We start from the raw sequence: 19,208 nt of genomic DNA on the forward strand, positions 1-19,208 counted from the left end.
CCCCCCCCCCCCCATTTTGTTCCCTCTTGGGGTTTGTCCCTCGTGGCTTGATGCCTTCCCCCCTCTTTTCCCCCTTGTATATTCTTTCTTTGTGTAATTCATTTGGTTATTCATCCAAAAAAAAAAAGTTGGGCATGTGTGATATATATGCTTCACTTTAATGGGGAGTGTTAGAATATGGGTTAAGTGTACCGCAAGGGCACAATAGGACATTCCCCCCTCCGCCGGCCCTATTTAGAGTGGGGCGGCTGAATGGGGGGGGGTATACTTGTAATTAGGTTGTGACTTGTGATTTGTTCTCCTGTTATGACTCTATTTGTCTATTATAAATAAAGGGCTTGTTTGATCAGTTAGATCACTGAAGCATTCTCCCCATTTATATTGTTAACATTATTCAATCTAACCATCATTGAACTTTGCGAATTGAAGAACCAACTCACTAGTCACTACTTTGAATGGTTTGGGTTGGTGGGTGTTTTTGTTCATAGATGTTAGCTGTAGTAGATTGTGCATCCAATCATAGTTGTCAAGGCTTAGCGCTCGGCGGTTTGCCTGGGGCTTAGGCGACTGTGGCCTTATTGCACTGCATGTCATCCTTATGTTTTCGCACTTATTTTTATTTCATTTACTTAAGATATTATTCATAAATAAGCAAATACCCCCTATTTGAATCCAATAAAAATAGTTTAAAAATCAAATTTGTAAAAAGATAAAAAGTTAACCCCCCAGTCGAAGAACAAAAATTGGATTTTTTGTTGTAAGGGCGATTTTCAACTTTCAAATGGTGGGGTTTTCTCGATTTTGAAAATTTTATAAATGTTGTCACAGTAAAACATTGCTAAAACTAAAAGTCCGGTAAAATAATATTTTGTTTTGATGTCCATAAATTTATTTTCATTCAGATGATTTTAACAGCATTCGTGCACTTTAAAATAAATTTGACCAGAACATAACTGTCATTATAACTCATATTTAAGTAATCTTAAATTTATTGGAAAGCGGGTTTTTTGCTTTACCTAATACAAAAATTTTCTATAAAAATAAAAATCATTTGAGTAGTCAAACTTGTTATTGAACAAGAGCATTTTTCTGTCGATTTTTTATGATTTATTGTGACTTAATATTGATTTTTTATGATTAGATGTGGCTTGATGTTGATATTTGATTACTTGGTGTGGCTGAATGTTGATTTTTGATGATACAATGTATATGTAACGTACTAAATAATGTTTGAAAAGGGGGAAAATAACAAATAATACTTGGTCGCCTTGTTCGCCTTAAGGCACCCACCTTGTCGCCTAAGAGCTTAGGTAACCCTCCAGCGCCATGGTTCGCCTTGGCTCCTTGACAACTATGCATCCAACTTAAGTGTATACTCCTTTTTTCAAGAAAGTTGATCAACCTTGTACAACTGTGTAGTTTCCTTCCTGGTAGGAGAGCAGCTGAAGCTGGGTTTCAGATGCAGCTATGTGGATCTTACAGTTTTTGGTTAATGATCAACTAGTTGTATGTTGTTTTTGGTTAAATTTGAATATCTGCTTTGGGGAAGTTTTTGAGTTTATCCGTATTTCATTGTACTTTTTTTGTGGGGAGGGTGCTCTGAGAGAGCTGTTTTCATTTTCCCTTTACTGATTAATCTTATTGATGCAATGTCTTCTTCGTGATTTTTATGTACCAATTTTCCTTGGTTGTTATCTCATCAGGAAAAAAAAAATTTGTTTTGGTTGTCAGGAGTGGAGCTGCCCAGAAGCTGGTGAGGTGTTGAAAAGAAATTTTGTACCAGACTGGCCCTTGCTTGCAACTTACCTGATTAGTGAAGCAAGTCTGATGAAGTCTTCAAGATGGAGCAATTACATCTCAGCCCTGCCACGACAACCGTACTCACTTTTATACTGGTAATTCTTGACCTCTTTAACTAGTTCTATGCACGAATACTTGAAAATTTTCTTTTGGCCTAATGGAAGATTATACTCTTAGGATATTTTTTTTCCTACAGCTTCTATATATTATTTCAGGACACGCTATGAACTTGATACCTATTTGGTAGCCTCACAAATCAGGAAGCGGGCGATTGAAAGGATTACTGATGTAACTGGAACGTATGTGTTCTTTAGTTTTTTGGTTTTGTCTGATCTTTTTCTTTTCTTTTTATTGAGTCCACAAGTAATGTTTAGTTTCTTGTTATGCATCCTTAGTGATCTAGATCCACTTTTCTTGGCTTATCATATGATCTTTTTATAATATGCTCTTTTGATCCTAATTACCCAACATTATCTTACATCACATCTGCAGATATAATGATCTAAGGCTCAGGATATTTTCCAAGTATCCTCAATTATTTTCTGAGGAGGTACTGATTACATCCTGAAGAAAGGCTTCTACTTTCACTTTCATGAAATGAGGACAATCACTTAATTTCTGTTTGTGCCCATTAAGTAGATAACCTGTCTATCATTCGTCCAGCCTCCATTAATATCTAGAGAAAAAAAATCAACTGACCCTTGGTCTGATTCAATGGGTAGAACAAGGACACTAATATGTATTACATGGACTACGCTGTTTGATGTTTTCTGCTTGGACAACAGCAGTTGGTCTTGGACATTCATTAAAACTGCAAAAATTGCAAAAAAAATTAAAATATTTTTATGTACCTCATTAGGTAATCAGATTTGCCATTCATGTAGACCATAAAGATGTTATTCCAATAATGAAGTGGCTTTATGTAGCATTTGCAAGAGCTGGAGTCTAACCCCAACAATTAAGGTTAAAAACTCAAAATCAGACACGGGATTGTTCTCCATCAATTCCAATTCTAATTGTGTCCTGGAATTGGTCGAACTCATCCGGACTTGGCTTAACGAAGTCTCGACAAGTGTAGAACTGGGATTAAGTTAATCTGTATTGGCCCCCGTTGATTCAGAGTCAAATTGGTCAATTATGCCAATTCTGATCCGATATTTAGAACTCTGACACCAACTAGTGTGAATACATCTCAACATATTTACAACAAAATCAACCCATTCTGATGACTGTAACAATTCATTCCACGCAATTTTTCTCTGGAAAAGGAAAAAAAAAAGGAAAAAAGGAAAGTAAGTGCATTCCCTATACTTGTGCCTGAATCTTTGAGCAATTTTATCCGCCCATCCAAAGAACTCAACATCAAGGATAGTTGTCATCCATTCAAAGTACATTCCTGGTGTAGGAGATCCATTAGGTTGGGCATATAAAATGCTGCATGTGCTTCAAGTTTCCAGGAATATTTGTTGTCCTTCCTTAGTCTTTATATTCTGCTTTAAGTTTTGATCCTGCATGCAGACAATCTTGTTGTCTTCAATATTTCAATTTGTGAACTTTAAGGACATTTTTTTTTCTGTACCCTATATCTTGATTTCCTTCAATCTCCATTCGAATTAGTACTGTCAGATACACTCTCATGTTCTGTTATGTACATGTGAAATTGAATCCAGGTATTTAATATGGAGACATTCAAATGGTCATTTGGCATTCTCTTCTCACGCTTGGTAAGTTAAATCAACAACTCATTTTATTATTATCTCTACCAATAGAGACAGAGAAGTTGAGTGTTGAAAGATATAATTCATGTCTTTATCTTGATTAGCATTCTTCATCTGCATTCAAGTTTCTATAAGTTGGAGATGTCATCAAGACCTTGGAAGATAATAATGAGTTTATATCGGCTTGTTTATTTGGTCCCATAACAGGTTAGGTTGCCATCAATGGATGGAAGGGTTGCCTTAGTTCCATGGGCTGACATGCTTAATCATAGCTGTGAGGTACTCTTTAAATGATATATTCATAGTTTTGAAGCATCATATATTTATATTTTAGTTTTGGGATTTATAATCTTGACTAGAAATGTGCATCTGACTGGTCTAGGTGGAGACATTTTTGGATTATGATAAATCTTCTCAGGGAATTGTTTTTATGACTGATCGATCATATCAGCCATCTGAGCAGGTAAAAAAATAATTAAAATTATTCTTCCACCAATGGTAAATTCTCCTTTCTTTGTGATTTGTTAATTAGGATATCTGGGAACTAGAAATGTTGTTTGGACTGCCAAGGAAGCAGAACCTTTTGATTTGTTCAATCAAACAGTTTCTTGTTCAGAAACATAGAAGTAGATTTCCCAAACAGCTAATATTTTCCATATTGTATTAACTATGATTCTTCGTAGGGTCTACACTGCTAGAGTTTATTTAAATAGGGTAGTTTGGGCACTAGCATAGTATCTTGTTGTTTTATGTCGTAATTTTTATTTTTTACCTTTTACCTCCCTAAGGAGGTGTATGTAATTTCTTTCTTTATGTTAGTAAATCAAATAGGGGAAAGGAATCTTTTCTCTCCCACATTCGGTTGAACACTTCACCTCTTCTTCTCTTCTTGCCTTTTACCTTTTCCTCTCCTCTCTTGAATCGATCCTTTTACTATTTCTAAGTTACACCTCTTAAAACCATTTTATAGAAATTTCCTTTCAGAGTAAAACCATTTTTTACGACAACAACAAAGCTTTATCCCAATTTAATGGGGTTGGCTACATGGATCCAAGCAAGGACAAGGGAAAGGAAAAGGAAATGTAAAAGTGAAAGTAACCAGATGACTCAACTAGTAACGAAGTAGAACACAGCTATATGGGGTCACTGGATCTTGGCCCTCCAATCCGCTCTATTTGACACTATACTTGGGGCAAGGCCTAATCCTGCATGTCTTTCCTCACTACTTCTCCCATAGTCATTTTTGGCCTGTCCCTAGCTCTGTTACATCCCTCTATTTGGATTAGATCACTCCTCCTTACTGGTGGATCTGATGGCCTCTGTTATAACCTGGAAACGAAATCTGGGATTTGGAACCTCCCTGAAAAATGTATCATTGATACAGAGAAGTCTTGAGTCACCATTGTCGTTTGTACACCTAGAATCTCCATAAATTATGAAAATGTTGCCTAATTGAACAAGAGAAGAAAAGAAAGTGCAATATCTAGTCCATTGCTATGAAAAGGGGGAGGGAGGGTCGAAATTTTCTGATCTTTTTTCTCTTCTGCACAGTAAAGAAATACTCTGAATTTTTTTTTTTTTTTTGATGGTTATGTGGCCACACTTAAACTGTAGCAAACTAATGATGAATCAGAATAAGTAATTTAGAGAAAAAATCTTTAACTTCCTCAAATTATGTGATGAATCATTTTTTTGGTTGTAAAATAATTTGCAGCTTTATTATGTAGCATGTACGAGACTCCATCTTAATGTATCGCTTACATCATTTAACAGGTTTTCATATCATATGGCAAGAAATCTAATGGAGAATTGTTGCTTTCATATGGATTTGTTCCAAGAGAGGGCACCAATCCAAACGATTCAGTTGAGTTGCCATTGTCTCTTAATAAATCTGATAAATGTTACGGGGAAAAGTTGGAAGCCTTAAAGAAGCATAATTTGTCAGCGTAAGTATCTAATGGATTGAATCAGTGCTTTTGTCTTACTATATATTTTGTTCGCTTCTTCAGTACATGAAATATTTTGTTGTTCTTGTCTCATGACAAAATTGAATGGGGGATTATTAGTTCTTACGATTTTTTAGATTGAGAACTAAATTGAGGCCTTTGAATGCTCCAGCAAGGATCAGTGATATGATTCATATTAGAAGAGCTAAGAGAGCAGGCCTCAAAGGACTGTAAGAGAAGTGGTACGAAAGACATGTGGACTGAATATGGCAACCCAAGAGCAGGTGAATTGGATAAATATAAAACTTTGAAACTCAATTAAGGGATTAATAAATTAGAGGTGAGTGAGAGACATATGAGAAAGACACAAATATTTGGGTGGTTTGGCCTCTTCATATGTACACCACCTAGAACTCTTGCTCTTGGATTTCCACTAACTCATGATTGTCTTCCGGGTGACAATCAAGCCAATTGCAGTCAATGTTGTAAGTAAACCTCCCACAATTGCCTTCGAAGTGGCAATCTACCTCACGGTTTGGAGAATTCTTTCTCCCAAAACCTAACTCTCAATAAAGAATTTGAGTTTTACAACTGAATTATAATGCCTCTCTATTATGTTCATATACAGATGCAGAACAATGCATAGGATGGATATGCAAATGAAGTTCCTGTACTTCATTGCTTTAACTCGTAAGTCCAATAATATATTGATACTCAATTATGTAAGGTGGATCATCCGTTGGACTTGTTAGGCTTGTTGAGATAAGGGTAAGGGCTCCTATTTTTAGGCCAATTCGTAGTAGTCAGAAATATAGCTGGTTTTTTGGTGTTGGAGCTCTGTTGGTCGACTGCCTGACTAGCCGTTAAAGCCCAACTGTACCTCTACTGGCGGATGGATCCAACTCAAAAATTTTTTATTCAAAGTGACGGATCAAACCACACATAGTATGCGGTATTCGAATCTAACATCTCAATAGGATTTAGGCTTACCTATTATTGCCAGAAACGAACTGCCTCAAATGGTTCAGAAAACTTGAACACTGAACCTGTAGAAGTAGGAATTGTACTCCTCTTAATGCTTGAGAACGCAGTGGAATTCTTCCTCAATGATGGCAGTACCCAACACTTGGACTTGAAAATCGATTTGAGCTTATACGTATAGGATATTGAATAGCCTAATAAGATTACTTCCCTTTTTGGATTCCATGTGCCAAATGAATTGCAACAACTTCTGTCAAATGGTATTTTTTTTTTATCCTCGTACCTTGCAAAATGTGAACTCTGCGATCCTATTGGGTCGTACCTAGGCTGGGATTCCTAGTTGATGTTGATGATGCATCTTATAGATGGGTAGTGACTGACTGCCCAAACAATTGGGCCCAAAACATGTCATGGGACGTATATGTGGTGCATTTAGAGGAGCGGCTACGACATCTGCAGGCTATGGAATGGAACTGCCTAGACACTCTACTTGGAATTGACTTTTGAGTGTTGAGTGTTGAGAAATAGCTTATGATGATGTAATATTTTTATTTATTTTGGATCATTTGTATTATGTATTATGTATTGATGTAGATTGTAGACTATATATAGTGTAGACTTGTAATTATGTAGTATAGTTTCAGACTTTCAGTCAACGGCTCAATGTACATTACCAAACTTTTGGTTCACCCCCCACAAGAATGATTTTGTGTATGTGTTTTTTTTTTTTTTTATGAAACTAATTATGTGAATGTGTTAGAAATGTCACGAAGATGGAGGGTACCAAGTTTAAAGTTAACATCAAACTAGATGGCTTTCCAAATTTTCTCAAAGGAGCGAGAGTTGGAAGTCCATCTGCGAAGATTGCGCTCCATCCAAAGATGGGTGATGGTGACACAAAATGCCAGTTTCCCTATCGTGTCACAAATGGTTGAGCCGTGGAAGGTCATATCAACCCAAATCCATTCTCTACACAAGGGGAGGGGAGATCTATGGGTTGGCCAACAGCTGAGGAGAACCTTCTTCCAAACAGAGGAGAAGGGGCAAGAGATGAAGAGATGGTCTATATTTTCAACCCAGTTCCAACAGAGGAAACAATGGGGGAGACCGGGATGTGATGATGGATGAGAAATGGAGCGTCAAACTATGAAAAAAGCTGTGGCGAGGGATATAGCCTTTAAACCAGACAATGTTGCTCTAGGGATAGGGGATCCCCGAGTACAAATATGGTTCTAGGCAGAGGCAAAGGAGAACTTCCCGGTTGGGGAAGGGAGCCAAGTTATTTTATCCTCCCTGCCTCGATGGCTAGGAGGGATGGGAGGGAGGACCAAAGGTCCGCCAGAGGAGAGGGGAAGGAGGGGGTCCATTCTCCCCGAGAAAGGATCAAGGCAACAACAACAATCTCGGTAAACCGAAGAAGTAAAGAATATGGGGAGAGGTGAGAAGGAGGAGGATGCCAGTAGGGTGCCAAGGGTTTAGCCAAAGGGAGGTATTGGAACCGATCCCTATGGAATAAGAAATGGCATTTAAGAGCCTGGGATCGATTGGCAAGGATGCTATGCCAGATCCAAGAGGCATCAAGAATCGGATAAGTAATCCAATTGGTGTCCTGTTTGAGAGGAAAGGAGTAGATCTAAGAGACCCAGATGTTGTTCTGTTTGGAGGCAATCTTCCAAATGAGCTTGAGAATGCTAGCAGAGTTAATGTCTTAGAGCCTTTGCACTCTAAGGCCACCCCCAGACTTGGGAAGGCAGATTTTTTGTCCCAGCTCATAGGAATATGGAGCAGTCAGATCGATTCTATAGGATGGAAGAGAGGAGGGAGTCCATAGCCTTGGATGCTGCAGCGGGGAGGGCAAAGACACCAGATCAATAGAGCAACATTGATTGAAGGAAAGATTTGATGAGAACCAGGCGGCCGGCATAGGAGAGTAGCTTTGCTTTCTAGAGTTGGAGCCTTCTTCTCACCAAGTTCAGAATAGGGGAGCAATGTTGGGCAATGAGCCTGAAAGGGATGAGGGGGAGACCCAGATATTTAATAAGGAGGGAGCCAAGGGGGAACCCAGTGATATAAAGAAGATTGTCCCGACATAAGTCAATAACCCCAGAGAGGAACAAGTTGGATTTGAGGATGTTAATGTGGAGACCCGAAAGAGGCTCGAAGAGGCAGAGGGAAGGCATGATGGAGGAGATTAAAGCGGGGTCGGCTTTGGAGAAGATCATGAGATCATCGGCAAAGGTGAGGTGAGTGAGTAAAAGGGACTTGCATTTGGGGATTGGGGAGATGAGGTGTTGATCGGTGGAGTATTGGATAGAGCAGGACAAAACCTCAAGGGCAAGGGAGAAGGGAGGAAGGGGGTAACCTTGCCTAATTCCCATAGAGGAGGGGAAGTATCCAGTAGGGCTGCCATTAACAAGGACGGAGAAGGAAGGAGAGGAGATGCAGGAGTGGATCCAATAAAAAAGGGGGGGGAAGCCATTTGGAGGAGAACTTGTTCAATGAAGTCCCAATGGATGGAATCAAACGCTATGTGGATGTTGATTTTGAGAAGGGTAGCTGAGGAGTGCGACTTTCTATCAAAACCACTTGACAATTTCATGGCAAAGCAAGATATTGTCCGAAATGATCTTGCCGGCAATGAAATCCGATTGATTGGGACTAAGGAATCAATCACCACTCGGATACGATTGGTTAAAAGCTTAGCAATGAACTTGTAGAGGAGATTGCAAAGGGAGATGATCCTAAAGTCCGACATATAGCTGGTGCCTTCCTTCTTGGGGATGAGGTAGAGAAAGGTGTGATTGATGCCAAAGATTTGTCCAGGGGAAAAGAAGAAGCTTCGGATGGCTTTAATCAAATCATCTCTAATGATGTGCCAACAGGAGGAGAAGAATCCCATAACGAAGTCATCGGGACCAGGGGTTCTTGTTAGCTTTGTGGGAGAGAACAACAACCAGAATCTCTTCATCAAAGGGATGGAGAGGAGGGAGGGGAGAAGGTGGTTTGGGATCGTTTTGAAGATGAGGTTAGGGGGGGCAGGGGCAGGGGTAAGGGTAGGGGCAGGGGCGGGGGCGGGGGCGGGGGCGGGGGCGGGAGAAGGGGGGTTGAAGATGGTGTAGAAATAAGAGGCCACTTCAGCTTTGATCTCCTCAGGATTGGAGAGGGATATCCCAGAGCTGGAGGTAAGCTTGAGGATGGAATTGGCGTTGGAATAGGCCTTAGAAGGGTGGATATAGGCTGAGTTGGAGTCACCAAGGTTAAGCCACTTGATCCTGGAATTTTTCCTAAGGAAGCTTTCCTCCTAAGCAAGAAGGGAACAGGGCTCTGCAGAGACCGCTTTCTTCTCTTCGGCCATGGGATAATTGAGGGGTTCAAGTAGCCGAGTAGGAGATGAGACTGAACAAGATTAAGCCTATCCTTGCAAGTGGAGACATTGGAGGAAATGTTGCCGAAGGAGTTGGCATTCTAGCTTTTTAGGGCAAACTTGACATTGCACAACTTCCTAGAGGCAATGAGAGGGGATGAGAGGGCATGGACAGGGATAGACCAGGCTTCAAGCACGAGGGGAAGTCCTAGTCGAGGGACCACATGTCAAAATATTTGAAGGGCTTGGGGCAAAGGAAATCAAGGGGCTGAACAAGGAGGGAGATGGGGGAGTGATTAGAGATCCCACGGAGCTCAAAAGGGGTATGGGAGGAAGATGGAGGGCCTTAGGGAAGAAGGGAAAAACCAGAATAGCAAGGGGGAAAAGGGGAAGCACACAAAGCACAAAGCTCAAATTGTAACCAATTCTCATTCAAATTATTTCATTCTAAGTCTTCCATCAGTTACAGCCAATATATAGAAAAGTAAAGACATAAAATTAGAAACTCTACTAACATAGCATCTAGCCTGAACTAGGAAGCAACCATAAAAGGAAACAAATGCAAGGAAATAAATCCTAAATCTTACATTCAAATCTAAAAGGCATGAAATAAAAGACAAGTAACTACAAATTTTATTTCCAACCCAGGGTTGGACCGGTTCTTCTTGGCCCTTGGCTTCCAAAGCCGGTCATGCTAGTCCAACCAGGTAAGTGCAGCTGTATCTGCATCAACTCTTCTCCTCTGAACAGAACTCGACTTAGGTAAAGGATTGAGGAGACTGTCTAAAAGAATACGCTAAATGAGGAACGATCCTATCTTCTTAAGCTTAATTTCAGGGAGATCTTTGGCAGGATGAAACTTCATAGTCTTGTTGGCATAACCACAATGCTGTACTTTCTTGTCAGACAACCAAGGTCGACCAAGAAGGATATGGCACACCTTCAGAGGGAGGACGTCACATTGGACTGTATCCTTAAATCCACCAATAGAGTACGTGACCAAACGCTTATCTGTGATCTTGAGATTAGTGTTGTTCACCCAAGCAACCTTGTAAGAATTTGGATGTGGCTCTGTCTTCAATCCCAACTTACGAACAGTATCTTCAGAGACAACATTAGTGCAACTACCTCCATCAATGACCAAGGCTAACAACTGGTCATTGCACTTCACACGAGTTTGGAAAATACTACTGCGGCACCAATCTTCATTGTCAGTGACTTTCTGAGTGGTTAACAAATGACAAATGACATAAAAGGGATGTTGGTCTGTATCACCGAGTGTCATTGACTTCACCTGGCACATGCTTTTCTCTTAAATCAACTATGTAGGAACTAAGTTTCCCTTTGCGAATATATGGTATAGGAGAATCCTTATCAATAAAAGCAACCAAACGACTGGCACATTGAGCACTGATATATCCAAATCCATTGCACGAGTAGCACAGAACTGTAAACTTTGTTGCATCAGATGATTTATCTAAACTACGCTGAGGAGGTGAATATGGATGTGTAGGCCGTGAAGATGACATTTTAGAAGCATGTCGAGGTGGAGAATATGACCGACTAGGTCGTGAAGAGGCCATTGATGTAGCACTTGCCTGTGGTTTACTAGATAACCATTCTTGGGTAGGAGGTTGTTGCAGAATGGAACTAGTACCTCGAGGAAAAGTCTCTACAAAATTTATCCGACCGTATGGGCGCTTCAGATTTTCCACAACCTGATACGCTACTTTCACGACATCTTCCATTGTAGGCAGTCGACTAGATGCAAGGGCAGCACTAAGTTGAGGGTGCAAACCATTGTGAAATTGTGCCACTAGTACTTCTTCATCCCACTCAAAATCAGAACGAGTGGCCAAATAATAAAATCTCGCAACATATTCTTCAATGGTCAAATTCTCCTGTTTCAACTGTGCAAACCTGAGATGTATGCGTTGCTTATAATCAGAAGGCAAGAATCTCCGGTTCATGACTTCATACATATCATCCTAAGTAGTACTAAACCAATGCCTCGGGTTCGGTTCTGTTGTTGTTGCTTAATCCACCAGACTCGGGCCATGCCTTTCAATTTAGCCTCTGCAAATAGGATCTTTCGGGCCTCAGTCAACCCGTACCATCTAAAGAATATCTCTAAGCTGTGAATCCAATTAAGGTACAATTCTGGATTGTTATCTCCATAAAAATCAAGGACATCCAATTTTGTTGCTCTTTCCGCTCCATCATCATATCTATCAGCTCCATATGGTGGTGGAGGTGGTGGTGGCTGTGTATGATGTGGTGGCGGTGGCGGTGGCGGTGGTGGTAGTGGTAGTGATGGATCCTGTGGAGTGGTGTTGGAAGAATCCCCAAATTGGATGAGACTCTTTCCTCTATCTGCAGCCACCAATCGATCAATAGAAACTTGCATTGATTCCATCATTGTCTTAAGAGAAGTGATAATGGTAATGAGGGCATCAATCTCTCCTTTATAAGAATTCAGCTTCTGGATAACTTCACTATTGACTACCATGGTGATGATGAACAAGAATACTCATAGGTAATGGCAAATTAGTAAGCAGATGAAAATTTAAAGGGGAATGGCAAAATGGTAATTAAAAGAGATTTCTAAGTGAATGAAAATACTGTAATATTTGAAATTCAATTATGAACTCACACGATATATTACGTATGGGCATGGTATATTTGGATGTGACTAAAATAATAGGATAGAAAAAGATAATGAAGGAAGGGAGGGGTATTTTAGGAAATAAAAGGTAATTAAAAGAAAAGGGACAGAAGGAGGGAGGGTTTTACCGACAAAGGGAAGTATTCTTCAACCTGGAGATGAAAGCTACGGAACCAGCAAGTGTTCGATGGTTTCTGCTGCCGAAGTGGAAGTCGATGATCAAGGATGGTGACTTCAACTGCGACAGTGGTGGTGGCTCGAACCAAGTATGTTCTTTTCGCTCTTCTCTACTAATCTTCTTCTTCGTTTGCTCTTTCTTCTTCTTCTCGTCTTTTGTTATCCTTCTTGTCTTCTGATTCTGTACTCTCTCTCTCTCTCTCTCTCTCTCTCTCTGATTTTTTTTTCAAACACAAAAGGAAGGGGAGGGATCGATTGTGTTGATTCTTTTTTTTTTTTTTTTTCTCTGTTTGCTCTCGCTGCTGATTCTCTTCGACTTCTCTTTTTTTCTTTTTTTCACTTGTTGCTGGCGGAAAGGGGAAATTGGAGGCAGTGTGGCCTTGTTGGGAATCGACGGGAGGAGAAAAAGGGAGGGATTAGGGCTGGAGTTTCATAAGGCTTTTTGGATTTTTTTTATTTATTTATTTATTTTTTTTATAATCTGGAACCCTAGCGACAGGGAACCAACAGGGGTTTGGGACTGGGATTTGAAAGAAGGGTTGAGTAGGGGTGTCAATCGATCAAGCCAGGTCGGTCTCGGGCCTAAACGGGTTTGACCACTTTAGAAGCCTTGCACCGTGAACGCCCGTTTAAGTAAATGGGCCTTGCTTTGGGGGACATGGTACGATTTATAATCAGGCTGGTCGGTATCGGGCTTTAATTGGGCTTCCTTAAACGGGCTTTAACCGGGCTATGGACCTATTTTAAGTCTAAACGGGTTTTAAACGTGCCTACCCTAAAATTCTATTCTTTAGTGGGTTGAAGGCCCAGAAATATGTGACGCAAAAATTTAATAAAGAATATAAGGGATATGAGATTGCGGTTCTTTTAAAAAAAAATGAAGAGATTATGACCATTACAACTTACAAAATTAAGCTTAATTAAATTAAATCCTACTACAAAGCAAAGGGGAAGAAAGCTTAATTAGTTTCTTACTAGTAGTGGTAAAATAGGAATTTTATGTAGTATTAAAGGGGGTCGGGCTGGGTCAAGCTACAACGAGTCGGTTCAAGTCTGCCATAGAAACTTGTCGGTTCGGTCAGGCACCTGACGGGCTAGCTACCTGCACCGTGAACGCCCGTTTATTAATCATGTCGGTTTGAACCAGACACGTTTATTAATCGGGCCGGTCCAGGTCCGGCCATAAACGTGTTAGAATCGGTTGGGCCTACATGTGCGGGCTTAGAATTGACACCCCTAGGGTTGAGGTACTGGTTTTGGCTTCTCAGTTTGGGCAACAAAGAACTTTTTTTCTTCTCTTTTTGTTCTCAGTTACGGTTTCTCAAGCATGGTAGATGTCACACCCTGCCCTCAATATGGCACAGGTATGCCAGCACTGGACACCTTACCTTATCTAGTCAGCCTGTTTTCCCTAGGATCCAAACTTTGGATAGTCCACAACACCACAATACCCAACTAGAGATCATAGTTGCTACATACATCATATGTACAGTAATAAAATCCATAGCCATCTAGTGTCTCTATGTGATACCGTAATTACAATTATGGACATAATACAGTCATCCATATATTACAGTTATCCAAAATACCCAAGAAATATTTACACAAAATATGACATCTCCCAAAAAGGCTCGGATCACCAAAAAGTGTGATCTTCGCGGAAGTATATATTTACACAAAAAGAATAGTCCTTGGTAAGTCTACTCCTCAGAAGTATTGGCCTCTGTAGGGGCAGTCGTCACAGTCACAAACGGGTCAGTGATCGAGTTCATCTTCCTGAATATAGGCCATGTGATCCATGGCCATTGCCTCATGATCAATGTCGGGAGTTGGCAAAATACCGTCTTCATCATCTGGAGGATCAAAATTAAGGGGGTGAGCACGTCATGCTTAGTGAGGGGTTGGGGCAGGCAAACACACGCAATACATATGATGCAATGCATGCTCCACATGAATCCATTTATTAAATTACACTACTCCCTAGTCCATTACTAAGTCTGATTATAATGGGTATAGTGCTACGCAACATAGGTGGCATTCCCTACCCTGTACATTGGGCTTCAGGAATACAAGCTCATTCTAAGCAGGAGTCAGCCAGTCCCGGTAAGAACCTTGGTCCCCCGGCTAACCCCTAATTAGTAACCCCGTAAAATAAATTCAGGCATACAGTATGTCGTATCTTGTCCACATCTGTCTCTGGTACAGTATGTCGTACCAGGGAAAGTGCACTGCTGATCAGGTAGCCACATATGTCAGAATTAGTCCGTACCTATCCCCCTACGGACAACGGGTTGTAGCACTTAGGGTGGTGATACCCAACTTGGCATACTACGTGATGCACATCCATTCATCACATACATACATTCATCTTGGGCACTGCCAACTTACCTGTCCTACCTGTCTCAACTCATGTCCTTCAAAATAGAGATTTTCACAATAAAATATAATGCACAAACACATACAAGGATGCATGATCATTGAATGCAAGCATAAAAGGAAAAATAAACACTCCAAAAGTCTAGGCACCCACTCATCTTGATATTCAAGGTTGGAGAAATCACTTATTTGAGTTGGGTAGATTCCCGCACTGAAATTCAATTTCCCTATTTCATAACATACTTAGGTTATTAAGTATGTAATTAAATTCATATTGTTAATCTAAATTAGGTGGTATTCTTATTCCCAGTCTCCTTTATAAATTTCTGTTCAAATAACAATCCCATTCAATTTCATAATTTCTGAGTCCATGGATAGCTATCAGTTAAGTGCTACACTGTCCTTATTTCATGTTTTTAATAGTTGCAGGAGGGTTCAGGGCCATATAGTGGCCTTTCTAGCCTCTGAAAACCCAACCGGCAGGTCTGTGGTCTCCTGCCTGTTGTCCCAAAACCTGCAGAATTCAATTCTGCCATGTCCTTTTTTGTTCCTGCTGTGTTTTAACTTAGAACTTCTCTGTTTTCTAATGTCCGAAGTCCATAGGGAAGGTTTATTTTTCCAAATTGTTTTCTTCAATTTCATCAATAACTTATGTAGGCTTACTTAATTCTGTTTAATTGGGTGAACTCCAAATTTCAACAGAATTTCAGAGAAGATTAAAATAATTTCAGAAATCACCATTACAACTTTAAATTCCATTCTTCAATTGATTCAGAATTTCCTTATAATCTTGTAACATGATGGTATAAAGAAATTAGGAAGGACAATATCATGCTTTAGATTAGGGTTTAATGATAATCTGCCCATGCAACAGTTTCCCACTTTTCTTTATAGGATTCTAACCGAATCGACAAATACCTGGGTCGATTCCCTCAATTAGGTTTCCAAAACCTGTGGAAATTAGAGTTTCTACTTAGAATTTGGAAATCCTAAGCTCATAATGGTTAAATTCCTATTTATTTCCTTGTAAATTGATGAAACCCCTTTTCATTGTAATCTGGAATTTCAGTTTCTCCTAACCCTTTTTTCATTTCCTAAAAAAATCAACAAATAGTTGGCCTATGTAGGAGAGAGTACTTACCTGTTGGCAGATTTGATCTAAAGCTTGGCTCAGGTAGTTAAGCTCTTCCCTTCTTTCGTTCCCTTTCCTTCCTCTCCTTGCTGTATAAGATGGTTTTAAGGTGAAATTAGTCATTCGGTGGTCTCTTTCTTCTCTCTCTCTCTCTTATTTTTTTTTTTTTTATTGTTATATATATATAAAAAATATATTCATCCTCCACCGAGTACACTAGCCCCCCATGTTTCCTCTCTTAACCTCCTTAAGATCAAAGCTTAGGTGGCTATAGAAATTAACACTTTTGTGACACCTATATACATATATGGTAGTGACACCTATATATATAATAGTGACACCAATATATATAATTATGGGGTTATATAGGTTCTTCCCCCTCCTTTACGTACTACTCCACCGAAATGGGCTTAAGGCCCCTTGGTGAAAAAATAAAACAAATAAATATAAAATAGAGCAAAGCTATATGCATATATATTTATATATATATATATATATATTATACCCATTTGGTTATGTATTTATACACTTAGCTAGGTATGATATTAGGGTATACAATACTTGAGATACTAGAAGAGTAGGAGAAAGAGGGCCCACGTGTCAAGGAGGGGTGTGTGTGTGTGGCCCCACAAAACCTCAAATCCATTCCCTGCCAATCCAACAGGCTGGCATGTTACTCCCTAGGCTCTCCACCTGTTGGGTTAAAACCAGTCCTTTTACAGTCTAGTCTAGCCTCTATCATTCCGAACCCTTGTTATAGGTTATAATTTACCTGTTGGCCCACATTTCTTGTTAATTCTTCCAACATTGTTGGCAGGATACACAGGTTAATGTGGGGTCACTTTTCCCATCCTGGCATTCCACAGCTGCCAACCAAGTCAGTATTGGCCTTCTCTGTCTGGTACTGTTACCTCTCCACAAGTAAAGTAGAGGAGTGAACTTAGGTTTTTACAGTAGAACCCAGACAGAGAATGGAAAGGGAAGAAGAGAGATGGAGGGGAAGGAATGGGGATCCTTCGGCTCTAATACCAAGTTGATGGAGTGCCTTAGGGAAAAACCAGAATAGCAATGGGGAAAAGGGAAAGCACACAAAGCACAAAGCTCAAATTGTAACCAATTCTCATTCAAGTTATTTCATTCTAAGTCTTCCATCGGTTATAGCTAATATATAGAAAAGTAAAGACATGAAATTAGAAACTCTACTAACATAACATCTAGCATAAACTAGGAAGCAACCATAAAAGGAAACTAATGCAAGGAAATAAATCCTAAGTCCTACATTCGAATCTAAAAGGCTTGAAATAAAAGACAACTACTAATTTTATTTCCAACCCTTGTTGGACCGGTTCTTCTTGGCCCTTGGCTTCCAAAGCCGGCCATGCTGGTCCAACCAGGTAAGTGCAGTTGCATTTGCATCAAAGGAGGGGAAAGCTTTAAGCTAGGGTTCATTGACAAGGGCTCTGTCAAGTTTACAAACAATTCTGTCAGGGCCATTACAACGATTGGACCAAGTGAATTTAGAGTCTGACCAACGTAGGTTATTCACACTGATTCCATCATGGCAATCATTGAAAGAGTCGATGGAAGGGAGATCCAAACTAGTCCCTCCAATTTTCTCATGGGGAACTCTGATGACATTGAAGTCTCCAGCAATGCCCCAAGGATGGGGGCCAGAGAGGAAGGAGATGGTGCGGATATCATCCCAGTGTGGGATTCCATCCGAAGAGCGGCTAAGGGCATAGATGATGGAGAAGAAGCAAGGAAGGGGGAAGGGGGAAGGAGGGGGAGGGGTAGAGAATTAATTTGGCAAGTTTTAGAGAAGAAAAATGTTTCGAGTATATACATGGAGATTATTAAAGATGTGTATCATGATATAGTGACTATCATAAGAACTGTGAGGGGACAGGATGGTGAGCTCTCAATAACAGTTGGATTACACTGAGGTTCAGCTCTAAGCCTGCATTTGCTTGCACTAATCATGGATTAGTTGACTAGAGACGTTCAAGATCAGATCCCTTGGTATATGATTTTTGTAGATGATATTGTTTTGTTTAATAAAACAAATGCCGGGATAAATGCAAAATTGGATTTATGATGTGTTCTTTAGTAACAATAGGACTGAGAGTTGGTAAAAAATGATGATAGAGAGTTACCACAAAGTGATAGTTTTAAATACCGAGGTTCAATTATGAATAAAGAAGGAGAAATAAAGGATGATATTATGGAAAGTATTTGGAGGGGTGAATCCGGAGTGTTGTGTGATTGACATATCCCTTTAAACTCAAAAGGGAAATTTTATAGAAACATTTAGGAACCAGCAATGACGTATGGGATTGAATATTGGGCAGTAAAGAAAAAACATTTAAACAAGCTTAATGTGGCTGAAATGAGGATGTTTTGGTGGATGAGTGATAAAACCAAAAAAGAAAAAATAAAGAACGAACAAATTAGAGAAAACTTGGATGTTCCCCTATTCAGGATAAGCTTGTTTGAGGTGGCATGCACATGTGCAATGGAGGCCTTTGAATGCTCCAGTGCGGATAAGTGATTTATTCCAAATTGAAGGATCTAAGGGAACTAGAGGTAGGCCCAAACTAACAATAGGAGAAGTGGTGAGGAAAGACATGTCTAGCTTAAGATTGGAATTCTGTGCGGCTTTTTGAATGGAGCTGATTGAAAAAATAGGATCCATGTAGCTGACTCCATTTAGTTGGGATAAGGCTGAGTTGGGTATCCAGAATAGGAGAAGTCATCAATAAGTTGAGTTGAGTATCCAGAATAGAAGTCATCAATAAAATCATAGTTTTTAAGGCGCTGCTAAGGTGACGCCTTACTAGCGCCTTGGCGCTGATGCAGTCTAGAGATGGTAAGGCAGTGCTCCGCCTTACGTGAAGTGGCGTCTTATGGGTTTTTTTTTTTTTAAACACATTTTAAAATTACTTGATGAAGATTCCAAATATATATTTTTTATTGGTAGGTGTATGATTTTATTAACACTTGAGATGTATGGGATCAACTTTACTCCACCAAAAATAACCAAAACAAACAA

General features: G+C 39.8%; 1 protein-coding gene across 3 annotated transcripts in view; it reads left to right on the forward strand.

Annotated features, from left to right (window-relative positions):
- Positions 1-19,208, forward strand: part of LOC122059922 (ribulose-1,5 bisphosphate carboxylase/oxygenase large subunit N-methyltransferase, chloroplastic) — a 70,569-nt gene that overhangs the window by 43,053 nt on the left and 8,308 nt on the right. For all 3 annotated transcript variants that reach the window (XM_042622994.1, XM_042622995.1, XM_042622997.1), the window contains 7 exons: positions 1,732-1,895; positions 2,016-2,099; positions 2,293-2,350; positions 3,471-3,524; positions 3,726-3,797; positions 3,901-3,981; positions 5,292-5,464. In XM_042622994.1, coding sequence (XP_042478928.1) covers positions 1,732-1,895; positions 2,016-2,099; positions 2,293-2,350; positions 3,471-3,524; positions 3,726-3,797; positions 3,901-3,981; positions 5,292-5,464 — 686 coding nt within the window. The remainder of the gene's footprint in view (positions 1-1,731; positions 1,896-2,015; positions 2,100-2,292; positions 2,351-3,470; positions 3,525-3,725; positions 3,798-3,900; positions 3,982-5,291; positions 5,465-19,208) is intronic.

Source organism: Macadamia integrifolia, chromosome 13 (genome assembly GCF_013358625.1).
Source record: "Macadamia integrifolia cultivar HAES 741 chromosome 13, SCU_Mint_v3, whole genome shotgun sequence".
Classification (NCBI taxonomy): Eukaryota; Viridiplantae; Streptophyta; class Magnoliopsida; order Proteales; family Proteaceae; genus Macadamia; species Macadamia integrifolia.